This window comes from Panthera tigris, chromosome B4 (assembly GCF_018350195.1).
Source record: "Panthera tigris isolate Pti1 chromosome B4, P.tigris_Pti1_mat1.1, whole genome shotgun sequence".
Classification (NCBI taxonomy): Eukaryota; Metazoa; Chordata; class Mammalia; order Carnivora; family Felidae; genus Panthera; species Panthera tigris.
Genome location: NC_056666.1, coordinates 115910940 through 115938629, shown reverse-complemented (window position 1 = coordinate 115938629; position 27690 = coordinate 115910940). Strand labels below are relative to the sequence as shown.

The window sequence follows — 27690 nt, the reverse complement described above, 5'->3', positions numbered from 1 at the left end:
TTATAACATACATACAGATATATCAGGGCTCTCATAAAAAGGATTTCTGTCAGGGGAAGGGGGCTGGATTTGATACCTCGCAAAATTCCTTCTCTGAAATTTTATATAATTTTGGAAAATAACTTCAAATAGCAGAGAATAAATCTGTTTATCCACCCATTATAAAGATGTGTAAAGCCTTTTCCAGAACAGTTTTCTGGGCCAGTTGATGGCAATCTTCTCAAACAGTAGGTGTGAATTTGGACACTGAATTTTGGAGCAAATTAACTTATTCAAAAGTTAAGCCCCTACAAATCATGATCTCACAGCTACCCTTTACCGCTAGTGTATCCTTTTAATCCTGGCCTCCTCTCTCCCAATCCTCATAGCATATGGCACCTGCATGCTAACAATATGAGTTTGGGGAAGGAAGTGGGTGTGATTGGGCAGGAAAAGGGGATCTAGGTCAGAATCTATCTCTAGATCACACCACAACTTGGTTGGGTTCCTGACATGTCAACTCTGCTATTTGGAGGTCTCAGGGGAATCAAAGGAAGAAAATTCTTCCTGATGGAAGTTAAAAGCAGTTATGTGTGCATTCATTTTTCTCATTTTACCTGAAAAATGCTGCATGTACTTTGACATCTTAAAATACAAACTTGTATTTGGCTTACTAGACATAGGATGCCAACATATGATCTGGAAAGTGTGTTGAAGCTCTGGAATGATGGTGTATTTCTAAACCACAAATTACAGACATGGGTCTCTTTCTTCTTTTGCAATAGAAATAGCAACATAGCATTTCTTTTGGAGCACAAGGAAATGCTCAAGGCTAACTGTGTGAGAGAAGAGGAAAAAGCTGCAGACCTGGAATTAAGGTCCAGGCTATTTAGTTTTGGAGAATTTAAATCAGATGCTCAGGTAATTATTCTTTGCCAGTGGTTATTTTATTTTGGCTCATGTTAATAATAATTCGCATTCCCTGTCCACTAAGCATTGGAATGGGGAGTTAAAGCACACCACAAGTCCTGGGTTGATGACAGAGGTAGAAAACAAGTTTAGAGTTATCTCGTCCATATGTAATAGTCAATTTACATAGTAGATAGAAAGCATTCAAACTGGCATTGGGATTCTCTTAAAATGTGCTCTAATTATTACAAAGTATGATGTTGAAATTGTTCTGCCCATAAATATATTTTAGTCAAGAGTGTATACACATGAAGTAGTTCATTGTCTATGATCATTTTGTTAGTAATTTGAAGAGCAAATAACTAACACGTGAAGCACTGCAACATCAGTCCAGCACTGAGCTTTTAACGGATGTCAGCCTCTCTTGCTGACATAGATCCATTATTGGATCTATTTATGTATGAGTCTCTCCCAGCTGGATGCAAACCCCTCCAGGGCAGGGACTGTATTACCCTTCCTAGTTAAATATGTTAAGTGTCCCTGTTAAGTAGGTGCTCAATAAATGTTTGTTGAATGAATGATTAGTTTCTAGACCCACAACAAACTTCAGCTAACAATGATTTCCATGTAAAAAATCTCAAATGAAATAAAAATTCAAATCTCATATGTGAAGCTAATACCACATTTATGGTTATGAACTTGATTTTCAAAGAGGTAGATTTGGGGTAACTCAATCAGATGATTGTCCTCTCTAACCATAAGATGGGCAGGGTTACAAAAGCAAAAGTTGCTTATGGCTTGTTTACACACACACATTTCCTAGGGTGGTATATAGTACCCTGAGTTAGGAGGGGGTGGGGTCATGCACTGCTAAAGCAGGAAGTGTGATGACAGTCACCTTGCAGTTCTTCAATGCTGGCTTTTTTTTTTTTTTTAAATCGTGTGTGTGTGTGTGTGTGTGTGTGTGTTAAAATGTACGTAACATAGAATTTATTACTTAACCATTTTAAGTGTACAATTCAGTGACATTAAGTATATTGGCAATACTGTGTAACCATCACTATAGAATTTTTCATCATCCCAAATAGAAACTCTCTACCCATTAGACAATTATTCTTCATACCTCCATCTTATCAGCCTCTACTTAACTTTTATTCTACAGTCTCTATAAATTTGCCTGTTTTTAGGTACGTCATATAAATGGAATCATACAATAGCTGTCCTTTTGTGTCTGGTTTATTTCACTTAGCATAATGCTTTCAAGGTTCATCCATGCTATAGCATGTGTCAGAACTTAGTTCCTCTTATGGCTGAATAGTATTCTATTGTATTCATATTCCACATTTTGTTTATCCATTCATCCATTGATGAACATTTGGGTTGCTTCCACTCTTCAATTGTTTTAAATAATTCTGAAATTGACTGACATAAGAAAAATGTCAGATAAATATCAGTGATATTTCACCCTTCCCTTACCAAACCCCTTTCATCCATGTTTAGGATGGCTGTGAAAAACAGTAACATTTTCAATACTCTTAAATTTTGAGGCAACCAGATCCCTAAACAGAGAAGGTAGGATTGATCTGAAAATTACTTCTTAAAAGATTATCTATAAATTTTGGCCACAAATATAATTTTGGCATTCGTGTACTGCACACTCCGAGAAAATGGGGCCAGTAATTCATAGTGTCTCCTAGAGATGGGAAGTGCTAGGGTGGAAAAGGGGAAACAGAGCAGGAAAATTGATAGGGAAAAAGTATCCTTAGAATCACTCCCATTCTTTCAGATCTCAAAATGTGCAAAACATAATCCTTTATGAGTAAACATAGTTGTATCTAATTTTGATATTCATAAATCATCATAGTTACTTTGGAACTGTAACTATAAAATCAAGATTTTATTCTTTTAAAATGTCCCCACTCCTATTTAATCCCTAACAACATTTTTTATGGATTCAGTATTTACTTTTAAAATAAAATTTTAAATTTAAGTATAAAATTATATTGAAAAGTGCTCAAATTATAAGCTAATTATAAATTCTCTCTTAAGAAATCTCCTCAAAGTGAACATACCCATGTAACCAACCCCTAGATTAGGGAATAGACTGTCATAAGCATCCCTAAAATCCTCATGCCCTCTTCCAGTCTCTACCATCCCTCAAAGGTGATCACTATCCTGACTTCTCTTACCATCAATTAGCTTCCATGTTTTGAACTTGATATCGATGGAATCATGTAATATATTTGGCTTAACTGGCTTCTTTCTCTCAAAATTACGTTTGTGAGATTCATCCACGTTGTTTTGTGTAGCAGTTACTTGTTCATTTTCATTGAACATGAAATGGAATATAAGCTATTGTGCATTTTGCAGAATGTATTCATCTCTGGTTTTATTCTTTCAAACAGGGAGCTGATCCAGTTCAATTGAGACTTGTGTACAGTCAGCACACAGCAGAATGTGACAGGGCTTAGAATTACAGAATCCTTTGACATCAAGACATCTTCCTGCTCCTCTATCCAATTTTGATGTAATTATTACTCCTAAGCATCGCTCTAGTCAGATCATTTCCCTTTCCCTTTTGGAAGGCATACGAAGTCCTTATCCCAGTTTTGGTCTTTCACAATCCAGGCCAACTCCACCTCCGGGGAGCAGCTGGAACTCCTCCCATTCCTTGCAGACTCTCAGGTAGCCCCTATTCCGGGGAGACTCTGGGCTGGGCCTGCCATCTAGTGGCAGCTCCAGGAATTGGACACTTCACTTCTGTCATAAGGAGGCCTGTAGCTTGAGCTTCCCACTTCCTTTGCCTCTCTGCACTGTTGGGCCAGGCCCTCAATCTCTTTCTCATACGTGAGTCTTTATTTTTTAACCTCATTACCTAATCCTATTTCTTATGCTGTTCTTACCTTGTCAAGAAAATCTCTCTCCTTGTCTTTTCCTCTCCTGTTTCACAGGGGGAACTTAAAAAAAAAAAAAAAAAAAAAAAAAAAGACATTCTGAAAAACAGAAGACATCCTAAAAGTCCATCCACCTCTGAAACTCTAAGTGTTCAAAAGGTCTCTTTCAGAAATTTTCATCAACTACTAACCATTCTCATATTAAAGTTGCTTTTTCTCAGCATCAGTGTTCAAAATATTAAAAAAAATTTTTTTTTAAATGTACTCCCCTTGCAGCAAAATTGTTTTTACATACCTAATATACACTTCTCCTTGATGGATGGGTATACTTTTATTTTTCCTTTTATAGTTTTTCTATTTCTAAAGTTTTCTAGAAGTGTTAATATAAATAGGAAATTAATGTTATTTAGAAAGGGAGAGAAAAAAGGAGCTTTATGGCAAATAGGCCTTTTGCTTTTTCTTTTACTTTTTCCTTTAATATTACTTTATGCTTCTCCAATTTTCTAAAAGGAGAATTTTTTTTTAATTTTAAACTTTAGTTCCAGTATAGTTCCAGTATAGTATAACATACAGTTATATTAGTTTCAGGTGTAAAAAGGAACATGTTTGTAATATAAACAGGAAATACAGTAAGTGTTACTTTAGAGACCAAAAAAAAGGGTGATTAGTGGTAAATGGGACCATCAGAAAGGTGGTTAAACCAGGAGGTGGGAGGGACAAGCTGTTGGAAGTAAACCATTAGTAACAGATCTTGACTTGCAATGAAGTGTTGGTAGCTCTGTAAGGAGTCTGATTCCAGGAGGGGTGTCCCATGGCTTGGAGCCACGTCTTGAGTGTTATTTGTCCTTGGCTTTATGATGATTCTCATCTTCTTGAGCAGAAGCAGGCATGGGGGCAGGATGCTACCTGGAGAATGATTTACTTTGCCCAGCAGTTTATTGAGGTCCTCTTAACTGCGAATGACGGGTACACGGTGGAGAAAGAATGAGAATTTTATGGTCTTGAAACACATGAGCTACAAGCTCGAGCATCTTTACCAACAGTTAAAACAGCGCAGTGGCCAGGTACAGGGATCAGCAAGGTTTGGCCTAAGCCTCTGCTTGGATCAGAATACTGCAATGGCTTCCAATGGAATGAATGAAAATTAAATTCAGTAGGCTTTGCAGGCCAACCTGGGAATCTGTTTGCTGGTAACTTTTTTTTTTCCCTCAGAGAGAATGCACTCATTTATTCAGCAAACATTTATTAAGTGCATAGTTATATGCAAAGTGCTGCTTTAGATATACGTGTAAATGTACAAAATAACTCCAGGTGTTTACAGTCTAGAAGGGAAGATAAGGCATGTATACAGATAGCTTGCATACAGGATGATTACAGTTTCATTAAGAGTAATAAGTGCAAAAAAAGGAAGCTCACGTGCTGCATTGCAAGGAAATGCATTGGAGTGGCCAAAAAAGGATTTAAAATGTATACATATGGTGCCTCTACTTGAATGCTTAAGGAATCAGATACACGAAAACACTCAAGCAAAAAGGTATTGTCATATTAAAATTGCTTTTTATACCCAGACTGAAATATTTTTAAAATAATCCAAGGTGTTACTATAGTAATAATGTGACTATAAATTATGATATAACCACTGTTACATCGTCTCACTGTTCTATTAGTTTTTCTTTTAAAAAGAAATGTTTAGTAGCATATAAGAGCTACTATATTTCATTGCAATGTAGTAAAATGGAATTCTACATTTATTGAATGAACAAGGAAATAGTGATGAGATCTTATGTTTTCTGCTCTCCTTTTCAATCTCAGGAAAAACTGATAGAATCTCTTAGTAAAAAAATTAATCAAGTATACAAGGTCTGCATTGGAGATGCTGATGTTGGCAGTCTCAACCCAGTTCAAAAGCTGGTAAAAGTAGAGTCTCGCCTGGTGGAATTGAGTGATCTCATTGAATCCATTCCCAAAGAAAATGTGGAGACAATTGAGAGGATAAAACAGAAAGAACGGCGGCAAAAGTATAGTCAATGTCTTATGATATGAGGGTAGTGAATGACTTAATGAGTTGAGAAACTTTTTGCTGGGATTCCACAAACACTGAACAAGCCCCTATGACATGGCAAGGATCGCGATAGAAATGCAGTAGACCCAATGAGTATGAGTAGAGTATGTCCTTCTCATACAGCTATTATTTAATGTGGGAGACACGGTCATCAAATATTCTTATGAAATAATGTGTCACTAGCAATGGTAACGAGCACTGGTTCACCTGGGCAACTGATCCAGTTTGGGATGGGTGAAGGGTCATTTTACCCTGAAACTATGGATTTTCAGAATGAATATTCACTACTTATACAAACATTTTTGAACAGCTATCTTGTGGAAGGGGAATTGCACTCGTCATGGAGGGCCCAAAGCATAGAATTAGAGCCTTTCACTGGAAGGAGACTACATATGAAGGAATTGTTTGAAAGAGCCATGCAATGAGGGCATAACTCTTCCTCAGTGCATAACTGCCAACACTTCACACACACAACATTTACATATTAACTCATTCGGGTCCTCAAGACAACTACATGAGGATTACCATCCCTCAAACAGCACCCCCTCCCACCTTCACAGCCTTGCCTACCTGGGGGCCTTTCCAGGAGAATGCACTGATTTACAAATTTCCATACCGAGTTAAATAAGGATCTTAATTTTTTAAGTTTATTTTGAGAGAAAGTGCAAGCAGGGGAGGGGCAGAGAGAGAGGACAGAGTGAGAATTCCAAGCAGGCTCTGCAATGCCAGTACAGAGCCCAATTCTAGGCTCCAACTCTCAAACCATGAGATCATGACCTGAGCCAAAGTTGGACGCTCAACTAACTGAGCTACATAGGTGCCCCAAGGATTTTATGTACATACTACCTTTCAGGCAATGATTATAAATATATGATCCCTAGTATAATGTGGCACATACAGAATGCTGATAGGTGGAAAAACATTCATGCTAAAGCAAAAAAACCCATGTTAAGAGGCAGACGAGCACTACAGTTGACCTGCAGGTTCTGCCATTTACAACTTTTGTGACTTTAGGTAGACCACAAAACCTCTCTTAAGTCTGTTTTGTTTTCTTTAAAATGGCAGTTAATAATAGTATTTCATAGGGTTGTTTTGAGGATTAAATTAAATAATCTATGTAAAAGTACTAAAGCATGCTTGACACATAAATATTCAAATATTTAGCATTAATGTTAGATATTTTGTTAGTGCTTACTGGGGGATATTGTTTCCTCCATATAAAAATGAAGTCCAGGGTATATATAAAGGTGATCTTGGTGGGATTTTATTGAATATACAGCAAATTTTTTTTAAATTGTAAATAAAAGATTACTCCTTCCATAAGGTGACCTATGACTAGGGTACCTGGTGGCTCAGTCAGTTGAGGGTCCAACTCTTGATTTTGGTCCAGGTCATGATCCCAGGGTTGTGGGATGGAGCCCTGCTTTGGGCTCTCTGCCAAGTGTGGAGTCTGCTTGGAATTCTCTTTCTCTCTCCCTCTGCCCCTCTCCCCAGCTTGTGTACTCTCTCTCTCTCAAATGAAAATGGAAAAAATAAAAATAAATAAAATGAAAATGAAAATGAAAATGGGGGGGGAAGACCTCTATGACTGATTACACTAACAGCACTTGCCTCTTTTCTACAATAGGAAATAATTTTCATTGGATTGTAATCACAACTTATTTTCAATAGTGATACATGAATCTAATTCTAATTGCTTGTCATTCTTATCAAAACGAATTTTATTTTTCCCATGAGTTAGACACATAAACCTAATTTTGCATAAAAAATGTTCAGTAAATGTTACACTTACAATTACAGGAGTCCATAAAATAGTTATCACTTATTGAGGGCCTATTCTGCATTAGGCATTGGCCCAATATGCAGAGGTCATTTTATGTAATTTTATCCTTACAAGAACTCTAAAGAGAACAAGACAAATAGCATTTCTTGGTCTTAATTTCAGGATACCATTCAAAAAGATTAACTGGAAAAGTACACTTTTGTGGTAATCACTGAACTATATAATATACACTGTGATTCATGCATTTTTCTACACATTATACTTTAGTAAACAGACTAAAGGAGGAGGCTGGGTGTTAATTCAAGTGGCCTTGTCCACATTAACTGTAAAGTGCTAAAACAGAAGTGGAGTAACAAGAAGGCTTTGTTGAGGTGGTTGTTTTAGACCAAGATCTAGGTAGATAGATTTACTCCTTCCAAAATGGTGACAAGCATTTTCTCCCACTTTAACACGAATGGGATCTGTTGTTGACATTTCCCCTGAATATTCAAAAGCCATAGTATGAGTGAAGGTAAAGTATTATTTGACTTTAAGGGAAATCATAAAATATTTAGGTAGTTCATTACCAAATACTATAGGTCTTTTTTCAACTTTTTGTGATTTATAGTTGCAAAAATGTTTTCCTTTTTTGACAGGTTACGTGAAGATAAAATGAAAGAAAAACAAAGACACCAAGAGGAAAGGCTAAAAGCTGCTCTGGAAAGGGCAGTGGCACAACCAAAGAAAAAGGTTTGTGTTTTGTTATCAGTAGGTCCAGCTACATCTAATATGTGAATGCTTCTGTGAAATACCTAATTCAGCTAATTTATCAAGGGTGAACGTTAGCAAAATAGTCTTTCCTGGTCACAGCGTCAGTTGGTCTCTGATTCCTTGTTACTTTTAGGATAATTCAAATATCTGGGTCTACGATTCTCCATTAGACCCACTTTTTAGTAAAAGCCTTTCGCCTCACTTCTTTTAGCTCCAGGTTCATGAAACCAGAGAATTTTTTCTTTAAATAATTTTTTTAGATAGTAACAAGCATATGGCTCAAAGTTCAAAAGATAGAAGAGTATTTAGTGAAAAGTAAGAAATTTTCAGTTCCCCTCCCTGGATGCAACCACCTAAGTTTCATCTGCATCTTTCTGGAAATGTTCTATGTAGTTATCGTATATATTCTCCTTCTTACAAATAGTAACCATGAACCTTGCTTCTTTCATTCAACAACAAAGACGGCAAACCCAGAGAATTACATATAATTGGATGGGTCTTCTAATCTTCATATTGTAAAAATAGATTAATAGTTTAAGTTAAAATGATTTACCCAGAGTCGCTTCAGATTTAGCAGCAGATTCTGGACCAGAAGTCAAGGTTCTTTATATTGCAAGATCATCTGTCCAATTATAAGTATGGGATTGGGCAGTCACTGAGTCCATGTGGTCCATGACTTCACACTGGGTATGGAGGGCCTTGTGTTTCTATCTGCTACTCTCCTTCCTCTGGGTTAGGGTCTGAAATATATTCAGGGAAGCCAATTCCATGGTTATCTGCAAAGCTACCATGGACATTGATTACCACAGTAGTAACTCTAACCTACAGGGAAGGTTTATTGTGTGCCTCACAACCAGTCTTTTGAGCGAAGTACTTGAAAAAATTGAAGTGTGGTAACTGTTAATATATGTCAAAAAGTGATGATCTTAAATTACTTTATTTAAATAAGCATTTCATCTTTAAAAGGGTCTGACTTCTCTAGTTTAGCTTTTCCTATGAAGACCTGACTTGTCCTCTTTCTCCCAAAGGAGAATTTACCATTCATCACCCATCCACATATACACACTATTCACTAAACTCATCACATTGAAATGATTATTCTTAATATATCCATCTTTCCTTCTAGACCGTGAGTTTTTAGGGTTTTTTTATTTTGGGAAAGAGAGCACGCGTGCATGAGTGGGGTGCAGGCAGAGGGAGAGAGAGAATCCCAAGCAGGCTTCTCACTGTTGGTGTGAAGCCCAACATGGGGCTCAATCTCAACAACTGGGAGATCATGACCTGAGCCAAAATCAATGAGGCTTAACTGACTGAGCCACCGGGCACCCCAAACTGTGAATTTTTATGACTTTGTACCCCCAAAGCTTAGCACATAGTGGATACTCAATAAATGCTTATTGAATTGAATTAACAGGCTAAAAATGGGAGAACTAAAACTAGAAGAAAAATGGAAAAACAATAGCAATCTGATAAGCTGATAATGTACAAAGACATCTGATAGTTCTTACCCAGTCAGGGCACTTCATCACTGGCAATTTTCTCAGTATTAATGACAAAGGTTACCAAAAGAAATTGTTTGGACAGAGAAAAAAGTTTATGTTACGAGGAATTCTGGGATTCTAGACCCTAAGAACACTTTGGTTGATCAAATGATGGGGAGGACTGCCCTTGTTAGTTACCTTGGGCCAGGAATGTCAAATTCTGCGATGCAGGAGGCAGTCTTACACAGGGTTAGTGCCTCTTTTGAGACACTGGAGATGTCCCATCAAATCTCATCTTCAATAAAACAGTTTTCTCATCCATTTAATTTACACAAATTCAGATATAGAAGCAAAACAAAATAAAGGAGGAAAAAAGGAGACTAAAAGAGAAGAATAATTGATATACTTGAGTCAATGCCTTAGAAGAAATGAATAGGTACAAACCGAAGGTTTCCCTAAGCTTCTCCTGATGGAACACCGACAGAAGCCCTTCCCACACTCCTCGCACTTGAAAGGTTTATCTAAGAGCCAACAGGATTACTAATGTTTAAGAAGATGTACATGGTTTTCTCACGTTTTTATCTAACAGGATTTTTAAATGCCAATCAATTGGTATTCAGCCAAGGAAAGTGATCTCTTCTAACCGATGGGGGCGAAACTGGCTATGGCACTTACTGAGAAGTGCAATGTTGGCCTCAAATATGGTGCTTTTCTAGGCTGGCCCTATCTGAAACATATGATTTTTTTCATTATTAAAATTTGTTAATTTTTATTTTTTTAATTTACATTCCAGTTAGTTAGCTTATAGTGCAACATGGTTTCAGTGGATTCCTTAATACCCCTTACCCATTTAGCCCATCCCCCTCCCACAACCCCTCTAGTAACCCTGTTTGTTCTTCATATTGAAGTCTTTTATGTTTTTGTCCCCCTCCCTGTTTTTGTATTATTTTTGCTTCCCTTCCCTTATGTTCATGTTTTGTATATTAAAGTCCTCACATGAGTGAAGTCATATATTTGTCTTTAATTTCGCTTAGCATAATACCCTCTAGTTCCATCCATGTAGTTGCAAATGGCAAGATTTCATTTAAAAAAAATTTTTTTAAATGTTTATTTATTTTTGAAAGAGAGCAGGGGAGGGTCAGAGAGAGAGGGAGACACAGAATCTGAAGTAGGCTCCAGGCTCTGAGCTGTCAGCACAGTGCCCAACGCAGGGCTCAAACTCACGAACCGCGAGATCATGAGCTGAGCTGAAGTCGGATGCGTAACTGACTGAGCCACGCAGGCACCCCAAGATTTCATTTTTTTTTTGATTGCTGAGTAATACTCCATTGTATATATATATACCACATCTTCATCCATCGATGAACATATGGGCTCTTTCCATACTTTGGCTATGTTGATAGTGCTGCTATAAACCTTGGGGTGCATGTGCCCCTTCGAAACAGCATATACCTGTGTCCCTTGGATAAATACCTAGTAGTGCAATTGCTGGGTTATAGGGTAGTTCTATTTTTAATTTTTTGAGGAAACTCCGTACTGTTTTCCAGAGTGGCTGCACCAGTTTGCATTCCCAACAGCAGTGCAAAAGAGATCCTCTTTCTCCGCATCCTTGCCAACATCTGTTGTTGCCTGAGTTGTTAATGTTAGCCATTCTGACAGGTGTGAAGTGGCATCTCATTGTGGTTTTGATTTGTATTTCCTTGATGATAAGTCATGTTGAGCATTTTTTCATGTGTCGGTTGGCCATCTAGATGTCTTCTTTAGAGAAGTGTCTATTCATGTCTTTTGCCCATTTCTTCACTGGATTATTTGTTTTTTGGGTGTTGAGTTTGAGAAGTTCTTTATAGATTTTGGATACTAACCCTTTATCCGATATGTCACTTGCAAATATCTTCTCCCATTCCATTGGTGGCCTTTTAGTTTTGCTGATTGTGAAACATATGCTTTTTGATGACTTTACCTAAATCACCCAACTTCGCATAAAACCTAACTGCTCTGTCTCTCGCACACTATGGTGCTCTATTTATTATGTAATTTTGCCTAGCATGTTGGACACCCATTAGGTTATCAATCCCTTTGTAACTGATTTTTTTTTTTTACTATTTTGAGCCATGTAATTCCTGGGAAAAATCAAGTGAATGTTATTATTTTACTTATAATTCAATAGAAAGTAGTTATGATGAAAAATAGTAAGTATTGTTTCTTTTGTTTCAGCTGGGAAGAAGACTTACCTATCGTTCAAAACCTCCATCTGGTAACAAACATGAACTACTTTTGGTCAAGGATACAAGAACAAAATCACTAGAGGAAGAATATTTTTTCACTTGAATAGGTGCACTAAGACATTTACTGCCAGAATGTTTTAGGCATTTTGTAGATTTTGGTTTTCAGTAATGGCAATATTCTGCCCCATATGCTGGCCTAACCAATTTAAGGAAGACAGGCACTTATTCTCGTGGTTACAGGATTGGCAATGGGAGTTATTTTCTTTTGTTGAAGGCTTGTATTACCATATCCTAAGTAGTATACCATAAGCTAAACATTTATATCTTTGGGTTATCCCAGTTGGAGCTACACATCCAAAGTGTACTTTAACTTATATTACTTTATGTTACATTCCTTTAACATTGCGTTAGCAATGTGGTGAATGACCATTAAAGTGCAATAATGGCATTCTCTGACAATCTAGGACTTTAAATGATCTAATTTGTTTTCAGCCAGTCCACAGTTCATAGTGTACATTTTATCACTGTGGAGTATACATTTTAACAGTGTATAACTCTAAAACATCTAAATGGTTTTGAGGAGTTTAAAACTTAAATTAACAGGTAATTTGTTGACTACTAAGTAAAATGAAACAGTATACATTAATTCTAAGGAAATATTTAACCTTATACATGACAAAAGTGGTTCAATAACTTTAAAAGAAAGTTGTTTTAAAAGGTCTCAGTTAATATAGTATTACAAGAAAAGCACTGAAATTCACCTTCATAAGTGTTTATTAAGCATATAATTTTCTCCCTATAGAAAAAAAAAAGAATACTGAGCTTATAAAAGAAAACCAACTTGAATGAAGTTGAGTGTCTTTTAAAGCATTAATTCTGTGAATAATCTTTCAACTGTTTCAACATTTGAGCTCTGCGTTTAAATATCTGAATAGGAATAGTTCACAAGACAAGTTGAAAAAAAAAAGTTTATTGTCTAGAAATATATATAAAAAAAATTCCCCACAAAAGATGCTATTCTCTCATTTCCCCATCTTCTTCCTCTTCTTCAACACCCCTGATATAAAGGACATTATTACACCTGTAAATAGAAAAACAGTCCATTTTGTTGTTCCAACCGGAAACCACATCAAGATCTGAATTACTATTGCTAGATATTTATAATATTTACAATTTACAATGCATCATTTCTTTCTTTTTTAAAAAAAAAGTTTTGTTAAAAGCACATGGCACTTATTTACCAAGTAGGTATTATGAAATGGTATCTTTATGATCTTCCAAAGGTAATGATTCAAATTTGAAGGTGTGAAGCTATTTCAAAATGAATATAATGAAAATCCCTAATAGCAGCCAGACCCAACTAAAATTCAAAACCAAGCTCTTTCACCTAAACCACTGAAAAAGGTTACACCAAGAGCTAGAAAGTTTAGTATCAACACTAGAAAAATCTTAAGGATAACTCCAAAAAATTTCCATCTTCTTTGACAAGTTTAAGGGTTTCAAAACTCTTTAAGTCTAACTGTAGAATATTATGTTAATAGTGATTTAAAGAAAGTAATTCTGAAACTGAGACACTAATTTAAAACAGGGATTTCTAGTGCTCACTAGTAACTCCTTACATATACTACTATTCTTGTTACCTTATTAAAACTTCACCCAAATGTCCAGACAATGCTCCATCTATGTATTCTTCTGTGTTTGCAAGCTTTAAATAAAAAGAAAGTATATTAGTATAATAATACAGGAGAAAAAATAGTGTAACACTACCTAAAATATTAGGTAATACTGGTGAGACAACTTATTAACTGAAACCTTTCTATACCAACAACTCACATTTATCTATAATTAACAGGATATTAGCTTTCTTTTACTACTGTAGTACTTTTGGGTTTCATATAAACATTCAGTAAAGTTAACATCGATGGATATAGAATATATAATAAAGCTTGTTTCAATGTAAGTTTTTAAATCTCTCAGTTATGTAACATGCCTTTGTATTAGACATTAAAACAGCATGTCAAGGAAGACAGTCTCCAATTTATGAATAAGTTGTGATTTAAATGCTTTCCAAAAATTCAGTTCTAAGGAACCAGGTATTAACTGAGTAATAACACCATATCACATTGAAGAACCCAATGGGTACAAAATCTATAGCTAAAATATCTAATACTTTTATATTAGTCAACAACCAAACCAAAGAACTGAGTAAGAATTTTAAAAAATTATGTGCTAATAGACAGAAATAAGTTCTTAAGAGAAAGTTAAACAATTCAGAGTAACCATAATTTATAGTTATTTCAGGAAACTATTATTTCTAACTTTACGTCAAAAAGTTTAGGTTTCCTTCCACATATAAGTAAAAAACTTTATTTGCAACTTTTACAAATCACAATCACGTAAAAAGTCCTCTATGACTACCATTCCATTCTTCTATCATTCTAAGTCATTCTGCTTTGGATTTCTTGCCATGCCCGAAACACACCAAACAAGTTCCTGCCACAAAGCCCAGATACTTGCTGTTCCCTCAAACTGAGATGCATTTTCTTCAGATCCTCTCTTCAGTTCCTCACTCAGTTTCCCTGGCTCTCTATCTAACACTGCACACTATGTTTCTGCTTTTTCTCCATAGCATCTATTATTACCTGATATCACATTATATTACCATCTCCCACTACTAAAACATAAACTCCTTCAAAGTAGGGACTTTGTTTTGTTCATTGGTATATTCACACAGCCAGGCACGTAATGGGCAGTCAATAAATTTTCATTCAATAAACAAACTCAAAAGCCTCATTAACGTGGTTGTAATTATTCAGATATACTTCACAACTCTGGTAGGCTCACTAGAAACTACATTACTTCTAAAACCAAATATTCTGTGGGTATTCTTTACTTCTTTCTTTTAATGAGATATATGCCCACAGCATAAAATTCACTTTTACAGGATACAAGTCAGTGGGTTTTTCCCCCCACCCCGAATTTTTTTTAAATGTTTATTTTTTGACAGTGGGAAGGGGCAGAGAGAGAGGGAGACAGAGGCTTCAAAGTGGGCTCTGTGCTGAGAGCTCAATGTAGGGCTCAAACTCAAAAACCCTAAGATTGTGACCTGTACTGAATTACCCAGGCGCCCCCAGTGGTTTTTTTTTTTTTTTAATTTTTTTTTTTTTTCAACGTTTTTTATTTATTTTTGGGACAGAGCGAGACAGAGCATGAACGGGGGAGGGGCAGAGAGAGAGGGAGACACAGAATCGGAAACAGGCTCCAGGCTCCGAGCCATCAGCCCAGAGCCTGACGCGGGGCTCGAACTCACGGACCGCGAGATCGTGACCTGGCTGAAGTTGGACGCTTAACCGACTGCGCCACCCAGGCGCCCCCCCAGTGGTTTTTAATATATTCATAAAGCTGTGTAATCACTACCACTATTTAAGTCTGGAACATTTCAACAGACTGGTATTACTCTTCAGATTTTTCTATGGCCTTGGTAAATGATTCCTGCTTGAGGAATTATCCAGGCCAAAACCATGCTCTATAAGAACTTTGGGGACCTAAGCATCATCTGTTCAAGTGGTAACCTCTTGAATTAAGGAAAATCTCAGCTCTTTTTGCCTACAGGTGCCCCTGTTAATACTCTTCCTACAAGAAGTACCAGTTTGGAATACTTAGAGTCATGATTGGACTGACCAACTACCTTTAAAATCCATCTGCCATTAATCAGTCACATAAATACCTATGCTTCAGGAAAATATAATTTCAAACTCTTTCATCAAAAACCTGGCTGTAAACTACTACAAAGTAACAAAGAAACAAAAGTAACAAAGAAACAAAACACCCCAGTTTTTAAATGGGCAAAGGGCATGAACAAGCATTTCTCCAAAGATGTATAAATTGCCATAAGCACACAAAGATCACAATATCACTAATCAGGGAAATGATTATCAAAACAATGAGATTATTTTACGCTCTTTAGAATAGCCATTATCAAAACAGAAAGTAACAAATATTGGTGAGGATATGGAGAAACTGATCCTTTATGTTTTGCTAATAGAAAATAGTATGGCAGTTTCTCAAAAAACTAAACAAAGCATGACTTTATATCCAATCATTCCACTTCTGGATACATATCCAAAAGAAGTGAAAGCAGAACCTCTAACAGATATTTATATAACCATGTTCATCGTACTACAAAGGCCAAAAGGTGGAAAACAATTCAAATGTCCACCAACAGAAGAATGGATTAACATGTGGTATATACATACAATGGAATATTATTTGTCACAAAAAGGAATGAAACTCTGATAAATGCTACAACATGGATGAACCTCGAAAACATTATGCTAAATGAAATAAGCCAGATACAAAAGGACAAATGTTGTAGGATTCTATTTATATGAGGTACCCAGAATGAAAACAGAAAGAATAATGTTTACCAGGGGTTAGAGGAAATGGGGAGTTATCTTTTAATGGGTATAGTTTCAGTTGGGGATGATATAAGAGTTTTAGAAATGGATAATGGTGATGGATGCACCATAATGTGAATGTACTTAATGTCACAGAGTTCTATACTTGAAAATGATTAAAATGGTAAATTTTACGTTACATATGTTTTACCTCAATTACAAAAACAAAAAAATCCTGTCCTAAACATTTACAGAAGCTAGCTTAACACACATGCAGTCAGTTCAACAATTCCTTTGGCTTGGCCTATCCTCTCCCTCAAGAAATACTTTTATTGAATTACTTTGATTTTGTGTCTTTAGCATTCATTAAAAGACTTAAAAATGTCACTTGAAAAATGTCTTTCAGAGCTAAGTGCTTGGAGAGTTTTGTTTGTTCTGCAAAAACAAAACCCCCCCAAAAACCAAAAAACCATTTGTGTTTCCTTTATACCACTATGAATCAAGTATCTCAGTTCTTTTTATTTTAACCACTAGAAGTCAATTCTATGGCTGAATTTTGGTTTAACAGGTCTTGTACACAGTTTATCACAATTATAACAGCCTTCTTGACCTTGACTTTTTTTTCTTGAATTTTGTTTTATGTTTATCAATTTAGTTGACTGTATTCTTATAAGCCCTTGAGGAGTTAAGGTAAAGCAAAATAAATATAATTTAATGATCCTTATCTCCTTAGCTTACCTGCATGTTCATATAGCCATCTACAGATACCAGGTAGCCTTTGTACTCCATTCCCCACTTAAGTTTCACCATTACTGGCTTTCCTGTTAATCCATTCAGGAAAGGTTTGGGATTGAGGGGCAAACTCTGCATGAAGAATAAAAAAAGATCTCAATCAGTTATTTTTCCTTAGCTCAGTTTTCATTACTTACTCCCTTCTACCGAAATCACCAATATTTTATGGTATCGAAATAAAGCAAGCTCTTGACTCTCACTTACTGCATTAATTTTCACTTTTATTTGCTGAAGAGCATATGAGAAATTTAAATACCCGGTTAGACAATTTCATTCAGTATTCCCTTAAACAATGAATACCTACTATACATCACTCATTGTTCCAGGCTATAAAAAAACAAAGGCTGCGAAAAAAATAATGTAGACTATAGTCCTTGTCCTCAAGAAGCTCACACTGGGAGGGGGAGAGGCAAAACACATACAAATAGGTATTGCACTGCAATATAGTAAGAAGAGATAGCATGTGTAAGGGTACCAATCAATCCAAAGTCAAAAGGAGAGGTTGCCCAAAGTAATGCTTCCGTTCTAAAGGATGAGAGGTATTTCTAGAGGGAGAAAGGGCTGTTCTAGATACAAGAGGCTACCTATGTGAAAGGAGTAAAGAGTGAAGCAACAAGTCGATCTCAGGGACAAACAATCCAGTGATGTCAGAGTCCCAAACAGGAGGCTACAGAGGTAAGGAGGGGGCAGATGACATTTCAGTCTTTCACTTGAATCCAGGAGCTAGGTGGTCTGCTGGGTCTTATTTGACTTAGTAAAGCCTCCGGGCTACATATGGGCAATCGATAGTTTTTATTCAACAAACCAGTAGTAGTATCTCCCAGTGAATTCAGATTTTTTCCTTCTCTCATCTGCTCACCCATCAGCCCAAAGAAAGAAAAGAACCAAGGAACTTGGCTACTAAACCCCTCTAAGATAAGCATATGCAGTGTAATCTCAAAGAACATGGGAGCTACTGCAATAACCTCCTAATGGGTTTCCAGTTTTCACTCTGGTCTTTCTCCAACTTATGCACATAAGTATTATCTTTATCATGTGATATCTCTACTTAAAATGGCTTTCAATTGCACTGGAAGTAGAATCCAGACCTCTTAACACCACCTAAGGGTCTTCCCCATCCTGTCTCATAACCATGTTCTTCAAGCGGTGTAGCTTTCGGCCAATTTTTCCAACTGGTCAAGCTTTCTTTCCAGCCTTGGGGCCCATATGCTCGTGTTCCCCGTGCTTCGTACACGTTTCCTCTTTAAGGGGCTGGATTTCCTACTTCCTATTTAGTTAGTGAAATCCTACCAGGGATGCCATCCCTGACCTGTCTTCTAATGTACCATCTTGCACCCTCTCAGCATCCTGTTTGCTCTCTTCTCAGTACTTCACATTATTTGTAATTACACGTTTATGTTATTTGATTAAAGTCTATCTCTCACACCCGACTGAGTAAAGCTAGGGCAGGGTCCGCCTCAGTACTTTTCACCTTATACTCTAGCGCCTAGAACAGCATCTGGTAGCGCGCGCTGAAAAATTTTTTTGCTAAACAAACCAATGAATGCTCCAAAGCCTGCACTCTGTGTTCCAGTGGGCTGCAGGGCCAGGAATCCCAACATGATGGAAATTAAAGCCGATTTTGGAGTGGGATAAGTGGGGCATAAAGACCGCTTCATCTTTACCTCGACCCTGTGGTCCCAGACAGCAAGGTACCTCAGGCTCACATTCAAACGAACAGGGGCATGGGGTCAGGGGCACTTCTGGGGAGGGAAGGGCATCGGAAGGAGAGCGCGCGCCTCAGATTCGCAGAACAGGGAGAAAGAGGCAGGCGACCGGGTGCGCGGCTCCCCACGCGGATGAATGGGAACCGAGCGAACCAAGTCCCGGGCCCGGCGAGGCCGGTCACCCGCTCTCCCTTGGCTCTTCGACTCCGGTCGCTTTCTTCCTGCTTACCATCGCGACTATAAGCAAATGCTGCAGGCCACTCGCCGCCGACCCAGCTGTCGTCCGCCCCTCGTGACTGGAGTAGCTACAGTTGGGCGCGAATCGCGGAGCCTCCAGAGAAATGGCCGCCAAACAGCAGCGTGACCTTTCACCTCCGACTACAGCTCTCTTGGCTTCTGTGATTGGGCACAGAGAGATGAGTCCTGATTGGAGGAGGTGGCTGTGAAGTGTCCCCTGGCAACCAGCGGTAGCGTGAGTGTTTGAGGCTTCCGCGCCGCGCACAGCCCTGTGGGAAACTTCTGTAGCCCCACTTGCTCCAGGGCCCTTGCTAGGGAAACTCTCCAGTGAGGCGGGCGGGGGTTTCTCCTTTGCTCACCTGCCTTGTGAGTTCCACTGAGAAATGCTGTGTACTCTGTAGAGCGGACGTGATTTCTCACCAGCTGGTCCTTTCGCATTTGTGAGAACGGGTTTTGGGCTCTTGAGTTTCGTGTTCGCTTTCCCACAGATTCTGTGATTTGGGCGCCCCTCTGCCACAGTCTCCTCTGTTCTGTAATGCTCATTTCAACCCACTTTAAAGGGAATGAGAGAAGCAAGACTAGACCAAGGTGAAACTCACCAAAGAAAGTGAAGTACAGAATATAGTTAAGATGGGGTCAAATTGAGTCTAGGATATGGTGTGGTGGCCTCCCTATAGATCTATTTCTTTTGCATTGCCACCAGAAACCCGGCGCAGTCGCAGTCTTTATCCTTCTGATGTAACAGTATTGATCAGAATCTCATTTGTTTTTTCCAGATGCAGACTTTTACCTTTCTCTGATCTGAAATACTAAATGCAGTTCTTGGAGAGTAAGCACTTTGAGCATTGATGGGTTTTGTTTTTGTTTTTTTGTTTTTTTTTGTTTTTGCGGCCTTAAGAAAATGGAGTTGGAATTGAGTTTTAAATGTGTATGGAGGCATTTGCAGTAATGGGTAAGACTTTGGATGTGGCCCAGGGGGTTGAGCCTCTGACTCTTGATTTCAGCTCAGATCATAATCTCAAGGTTTGTGAGATTGAGCCCGCCTTGGGCTCTGTGCTGACAGTACGGAGCCTGCTTGGGATGTTCTCTCTCCCTCTCTGCCCCTTCCCTAGTCGCACGTGTGTGCGTACTCTCTCAAAATAAATAAACTTAAAAAAAAAAAAAAAGATTGGAATACAGACATTTACACCATATTGCCTTATGCACTGGCTAGAGATGGGCTGTACATTTGTCTCTAAACTTTATGGCGTCCTAACAGAGAAATATGATTGGTTACATAATCCAATTTCCATAATATTTTTTAAAAAATAATTCAGGAAAAGCACACTTGTTTCCATTACTCTGGTTGAAAAGAAATTTCTCCCATGGCGTCAGGCCCATGATCCTTGTAAATGGACCCCAAGGAAAAATTTAAGTGTGAATGCCTTATTGGCAGGCACAATCCCAGGGCAGTAAGCGTAAAAGAAAAAAGGTAAGACGCGGAAGGAGAAACAGATGCTAGGTTTTACATTAATGAGCTGGCCACAGCTCCTTCACAGAAACTCTCGGTTGGCCATGCAGGCTGCCTCTGGACAAGTTTATTGAAATATTATGCTTTGAAACAGTTCAACAAAGGGAGGCACTGAGAGGGAATTTACCTACCACTTCCATCTTATCTCCTGGCAGAGCGGAGCTGAGGAAATCAACTCCCTGGCTTTACAGTTTAGCGTGATGGGAGGAGCCACAGGTGGAGGAACCTGGGACCTCATGAAGTAGTCTGTAACTATAGAGACAGGACCCCGGACACAGACAACACTCAGAAAATCTGAGTTGACACATAAAAGTTATTTATATACATGAGGTTATATAAAAAAAAAAAAAGTCAATATATAAGATAGCAGAAGATGTCTTTGAAAACACTTATGGTGGATTTAATAGCACATGTTATATGATTGATTGCTTTTATGGTAAAAGCCTTTCAGGTACCACCTTAATCCAATGATCAAATGACCATTGTTAGCCATGGGACAAATCAAAATAGCGTGCCACCTGATAAGATGCAATGAGAAGATGCACTTTTGTGCTATTCTTACAAAAGACACATAATCAGAATCTAATCATTAGGAAATATCAGAGGAACCAGTTTTAGGAACATGTCACTAAATAAACTGGCCTGTGATGTTCAAAAGTGTCCATGTCAGAGGTAAATTGCTGAGAAAATCCTGCATAGAATAACTTATATAATGTGCTACTTCTGTATGAAAGAAAAGAGGGAGATAATCTATCCATTTGTTTCTTTGTGCATCAATATACTGGAAGATTCCTCAGATACTAAGAAAACCGGTTACCTATGGGTAGGAACTCGGCTGAAAACAGACAAAGATAAGCTTTTCACCAAATATATATATATATATATATATATATATATATATATATATATATATATTTAACTTCCTTTTATTAAGCTGATATTCACATAACATGAAATTTACTATTTTAAATTATACAGTTCAGTGGCATTTAGTATATTCACAAAGTTGTTGCAATCACCACCTCTATCTAGTTCCAAAACATTTTCAATACCTCAAAAGAAAATCCTGTACCCATTAAGTGGTCACCTCTTATTTCTCCCTCCCCCTAGGCACTGGCAACCACCAATCTGCTTTCTGTCTCTCTAGATTTACCTAGTTTCGATGTTTCATATAAATGGAATCACATAGGGGCACCTGGATGGCTCAGTTGGCTGGGCATCTGACTGTTGATATGGCTCAGGTCATGATCTCATGGTTCATGAGTTTAAAGCTCTGCATTGAACCCTGAGTCGGGCTCCCCGCTGACAGCACAAGGGCCTGCTTGGGATTCTCTCTCTTCCTCTCTTTCTGCCTCTCCCCCAATCATGCTCTTTCTCAAAATAAATAAACTTAGACAAGTAAATGGTATAATTCAGTATGCAACCTTTTGTATCTGGCTTCTTTCACTTCCTATAATATTTTCAAGGTATGCACATTGTAGCACATAGCACTGCTTTATTATTTTTAATAGCTGAGTAATATTCCACTGTGTCTATATAACCTCATTTTGCTTATCCATGCATCTGTTGATGGACATTTGAGTTATTTCTACTTTTTGGCTATTGTGGGTAATACTGCTATGGACATCCATGCACAAGTATTTGTTTGAGAACCTGTATTTAAATTCTTTTGGATATAGGCCTACAAGAAGAATTGTTGGGTCATATGGTAATTCTATGCTTAACTTTTTGAAGAACTACTCAACGTTTTCCAATAATGCACCATTTTACATTCCCATAAGCAATGTACAAGAGTCCCAATTTCTCCACATTCTTACCAACACCTGTTATTGTCAATTTTTAAAAATTTATACTATAGCCTTTCTAGTAATCCTAATAATAATTTTTAAAAACCTTCTTATTGTGGTTTTGATTTGCATTTTCCTAATGACTAATGATGTTGAGCATCTTTTCATGTGCTTATTGGCCACTAGTATATCTTTGGTGAAATGTCTGTTCAAGTCCTAAATACCTTTATATATGTACTATTTTTGGAATCCTTGAATGCATTGTCTAATTAAAAATTAAACAAGGGGTGCCTGGGTGGCTCATTCAGTTGAGCCTCTGCCTCTCGATTTTGGCTCAGGTCATGATCTCAAAGTTGTCAGATCGAGCCCCCTGTAGGGCTCTGCACTGAGCGTGGAACCTACTTAAGATTCTCTCTCTCCTCTCTCTTTGCCCCTCCCCCACATGTGCTTATTCTCTCTCTCTCTCTCTCTCTCTCTCTCTCTCCCTCCCTCCCTCAAAAAAGTAAGGTTTCTGAAATAAAAGGAAGAATTTAACAATTCTGGGTCTCATTTTTTTAATTTATACAATAGAGGGACTGAACTAGACCAGAGTTTTCAACCTTGGTACTATTGACATTTTGGGCCAAACAATTCTTGTTGGGGGTCTGTCCCTATATTGTAGAATGTATGTATTTTAGCAGCATCCCTGGCCTCTACCAACTAGATGCCAGTTGCAATTCGGTCCCCTCCGCAAGTTGTGACAACCAAAACTGTCTCCAGACATTGCCCAAAGTCCTCCAGGGGGGCACAGTCACCCCCTGATGAAAATCAGTGGATTAGATCAGTGGTTTATAAACACACAACCCTAGAGTTGGATCACTTTGTTTTTGTTTTGTTTTGTTTTGTTTTGTTTTGTTTTGTTTTGTTTTTAGAGACTTGGATCACTTTGTAGGTAGTATTGAGATTTTGCAAACTATTTTTATTATCAAAAAACAAAACAACTAACGAAGTATAGTCAAACAATTGTACATTTAGCTAATGGAGACTGTATAAGACTGAAATGTCATGCTTGTTTGATTTTGATTAGAATGAAATCAACTCTAAATACTGGTCGATTATCATGGATCAGAAGCTCTGATTGGCATTTATATATGTATCTAATTTATAAAAATGGGAAAGCAATTGGTCAGTAAATGATGTCTTTTAGTTTCATAAATCATAGCATCAAGTTATGGAGTGGTGGAAGGTAGATAATAAAAGACTTTGGGGGTAAAAAAACTGGGAGCCCTCAACTAGATGATCAACATTAAATATTGACTTTAAACATACTGCTGTTCTTGGGGCGCCTGGGTGGCGCAGTCGGTTAAGCGTCCGACTTCAGCCAGGTCACGATCTCGCGCTCCGTGAGTTCGAGCCCCGCGTCAGGCTCTGGGCTGATGGCTCAGAGCCTGGAGCCTGTTTCCGGTTCTGTGTCTCCCTCTCTCTCTGACCCTCCCCCGTTCATGCTCTGTCTCTCTCTGTCCCAAAAATAAATAAAAAACGTTGAAAAAAAAAAAAAAAAAAAAAACATACTGCTGTTCTTTGCCATACTTCCATGGGGTGGCAGTGGTGAGTTTCAAGTAAAATTCCTAATGGACACACAGGCATTAACAAGTTAATGTGTCCAAATGGAAACTTCAGTGTTTGCAGAACACAGAGGAAACAAAACAAAATCTCATGGAATTTCGCCTGCAGTCTCCTGTTCCATACAATCTCTCCCACCTTTCCTCATAGTCTGAAGGTTTACACTGAATCATTTTTTTAAAATTTTTTTAGGTTTATTTATTTATTTTGAGGGAGAGAGAGAGAGAGAGAGAGAGAATCCCCAGCAAGCTCTGCGATGACAGTGCTTGAACTCACTAACCATGAGATCATGACCTGAGCCGAAACCAAGAGTCAGATGCTCAATCGACTGAGCCATCCAGGTGCCCCTACACTGACTCAAATTTTTAAAAACAAAACTTGCTATTCTACCTTTTTATCTGTTACCCACCTTTTGCCAGAGGTATCTCTAAGCTCCATCCTCCCAAACAAAATGAAAGTCTGGACATACTATTCTGTTGCTAGCCAACCTTGGATGGTTCCCGATTACTAGCAGCCTAAAACAAACTCCTTTCCAAAGTTTCTCTCCAACTTCATCTCTTTCCATTCTGTCCCACAAACCACAACACTTGCCTTTGAATCACAGGCCACGCTTTGTTTTACAACTCCATGTACTTACACTTGATATTCTCTCCATCTAGAAATCCCTTCTCCTGTTTGCTCTTAGTCTCGGCGCTATTGATTTTTTTTTTAACTGTGGTAAAATACACAAAACATAAAATTTACCATGTTAACTATTTTTAAGTGTAGAGTTAATTGGCATTAAGGACACTCACATTGTTGTACAACCATCACCATCATCCACCCCCAGAACTTTTAAACTATTGATATTTTGGATCAGATAATTCTTCATTGGGGTGGTAGCAGGGGGGGTGGGAGGATGTCCTGACCTGTACATTGTACGATGTTTAGCAGCATCCCTGGCCTCTACCCATTAGATAATAGTATTGTTCCTCTTCTCCTGGTTGTGACAATCAAAAATGTGTTTGGACATTTCCAAATGTCTTCTGGAAGGCAAAGTTCCCCCTAGTTGAGAACCACTGATTTAGAGGGGAAGGATTTTCATAGAAAGTTCTGTCATTTTAACTGTGAAGAAATAACTTTGGAAAAATGCATTATGGGCATTCATTAATATCAGACACAGAACTATTTGTAACTTCACTGTGTGTCAGATCAGTTGGGCTTTCAGTAGTAAACAAATAGAGCATTTAATTGCCCCAACAGCAATAACATAATCACTCTCATTTGCATTGCTTCAGAATAGCTAAGACTAATCAAAAAAGGTCTAGATTGGAAATGACAGCTTTACATGCATGACTGAATGTGTATGGGTGAAAAATTGTTGAAGTATAGAGTTAAAAAGTCTATTTTAGTTTTTTGTGATAATTACTGCAAGTTTTATAGATAGACATCAACTGTTTTTGCAGGAAAAACCCATTCTGTGTTATTCTCAGACTGAAAGAGTATCTCCTGTTAAAAAATTATTTGATCTTGTTGACCAATATGTAATGTAGTTACTGTGAACAAGACAATATAGACAAGTATTTGAGAAAAATATTAATTGTATTCCAGGAAACGTGTAAAATTTCCCAAAGTCAAATATTCTGCATCCGATGCTATCTATCCAACAGCTAAAATGAGGGATTTTGAGTACCACTTGTAACTTTTCAGGCATTAGACAATGTTTCCATGTATTACCAAAATAATGTGGGCTGTTATTTAAAGAACTGTAGAAATGAAGCACTGAATGTTATTTACAATGTTCCAAATAGCTGATATTTATCCTTAGGTGTGAGAACCAGTCAAGTTAGAAGAAGTCAGGTTTATTCCATACCAGATTAGTTATATTATTTACTTCTAGCAATTATAGGGTATATTATTTATAGATGCTGCAATTCTGAAAACAAAAATGTTAAAAGTATCACACTTAGTATTTTGTTAAATGCCAGGCTTAGTTTTGCATCAAATTGAGGAATTGAAATAGGTCATTTTAAGGACATTATCAGCTTCAATACATTACTGTTTTTCTCTAATAGTTTAAATTAATAACGGGAGAAAATGAACATTATAATAAATAATATCCTTTGGGTGGTAACTATTGTTTCAATCACAGGAGAGTAACCCTTTATCCTCTCAAATAAAGGACAGAATCACTTTTCAGTTTAAGTAACAATAAGTTTCTAGTAGGTTAAACCTTTCAGTTTACCATGTATGTTGAAAACATTCAGCAGTAAACTATGATTGTTTTAAAATGATAAACTGAAAAATGATATTTTTCAATGCTGCTAATACTTACACCTAGATTCTTAAAGTGTAGTAGAACAATTAGAAATGTGATAAATTAAGAAGGGGAACTAAAACTGGTTCTGTTTCTGCTTGATTATAGGTAACAGGTTAGATCATATTAGTGACAGGATGAGATAAAATTTATCAGCACAATAATTTTTATTCATAATATAATTAATTTATCAATAGTTATGTTTAGTAAAAATTTTCTTCTTCCTATCAGAACATACTGTGTTCAGAGAAAAGTTTAGACTGTCCTTGAATCTATATAATAATAATATTTAAGCCAGCAGCAGCATCATTATGACTGCAATTTATTGAATACTTACATGCCAACCCTTTACATATATTATCTCATTTAATCCTTACAGCAAGTCTGTGAAGTAGGTATTATTAGCTAGAGTTGCTAAGCAACCTATTCAAAGTCCCACAAGGAATAAGTCTCAGAGCCCAAATCTGTCATTTTCTAAACTTTGTTCCTTTGCTCTTCTAACCCAAACTGTAAGAACTTCAGGAAAAACAAACAAGCAATTTTAATTCTTAATTACCCGCATAGTTAATAGCCTCACTAAGACAGTGAAATTCCTATACTGCAGACTGAGTGTGAATTATTTTGACATATGTGACTGTCAACTTAATTACCCATACACATAACCTTCTGTATAGTATCAGATTCATCTGTCAGTCTCTGAATTAGGTTTTGGTGAGTGGTCAAATTAAGATCACTCTTATATCAGAATGTCTGCTATGCTTCATTTCATCCTCCGTCTGTAAGCAGAGGGCCACAGAAAGCTCCTGGGAGTTTAAATTAGAGGAAGACTTTCTTAGCTTCTTACAAACCTACCGTCTCTTTTGAATGGTAGTCCTTCATAGGCTTGCTTAAAGAATAGACATTTTCCCACAGCCCCCTGCTGATTCTGAATGAACAGATTCTCAGCCCCTGCTGACTGCTGAATACATTGTTTATCCTCATCTTTACTCTTTACTGACAGCCTTCATAATACGTTGCTTAGAAGACAAATGGCATGGCAGAATCTCTGACAACTCATTAAGGAAGAATATAGTAGATTTTTGCCAAATATCACTACCATTTTAACATGAACTAACAGCAGTTTTTGTCATGATGGAATAGGGAAAGGATGCTGCCCTCTGTCAAAAGCAGCCCAATGTCTCTTTGCGTTGTTTTTGAAAGAAAGATTTCATGAAGAAGTCAACGTGGAGACTATCTATAGCATTTTACCTCTGCAACTGCTGCTCCCTCTGTATGGAATG

The 27690-nt window shown here is 37.4% G+C and overlaps 2 protein-coding genes across 4 annotated transcripts in view; one reads left to right on the top strand and one right to left on the bottom strand.

The window, feature by feature from the left end:
• The window catches only part of CCDC38 (coiled-coil domain containing 38), a 58126-nt gene extending 44018 nt beyond the window's left edge, over positions 1 to 14108 (top strand). For all 3 annotated transcript variants that reach the window (XM_042992942.1, XM_042992941.1, XM_042992940.1), the window contains 4 exons: positions 765 to 900; positions 5595 to 5800; positions 8263 to 8356; positions 12073 to 14108. In XM_042992942.1, the coding sequence (XP_042848876.1) occupies positions 765 to 900; positions 5595 to 5800; positions 8263 to 8356; positions 12073 to 12186 (550 nt within the window). In that variant the 3' untranslated portion in view covers positions 12187 to 14108. The remainder of the gene's footprint in view (positions 1 to 764; positions 901 to 5594; positions 5801 to 8262; positions 8357 to 12072) is intronic.
• SNRPF (small nuclear ribonucleoprotein polypeptide F) lies at positions 13038 to 19419 on the bottom strand. Its single transcript, XM_007085640.3, has 4 exons — positions 19208 to 19419; positions 17219 to 17344; positions 13724 to 13788; positions 13038 to 13164 (listed from the first exon to the last, which is right to left on the bottom strand). Exons 1-4 carry the CDS (start codon positions 19208 to 19210, stop codon positions 13098 to 13100), a joined length of 261 nt encoding a protein of 86 aa, XP_007085702.1. The 5' UTR covers positions 19211 to 19419; the 3' UTR covers positions 13038 to 13097.
• Between the last annotated feature and the right edge of the window lie 8271 nt (positions 19420 to 27690).

Coding starts and splice junctions, on each gene's coding strand:
- SNRPF (XM_007085640.3), bottom strand. Junction 13,789..17,218: donor ATGGCTATATGAACATGCAG/GTAAGCTAAGGA, acceptor TTTTATTTAAAG/CTTGCAAACACAGAAGAATA. Junction 13,165..13,723: donor TTGGGTGAAGTTTTAATAAG/GTAACAAGAATA, acceptor TTCTATTTACAG/GTGTAATAATGTCCTTTATA.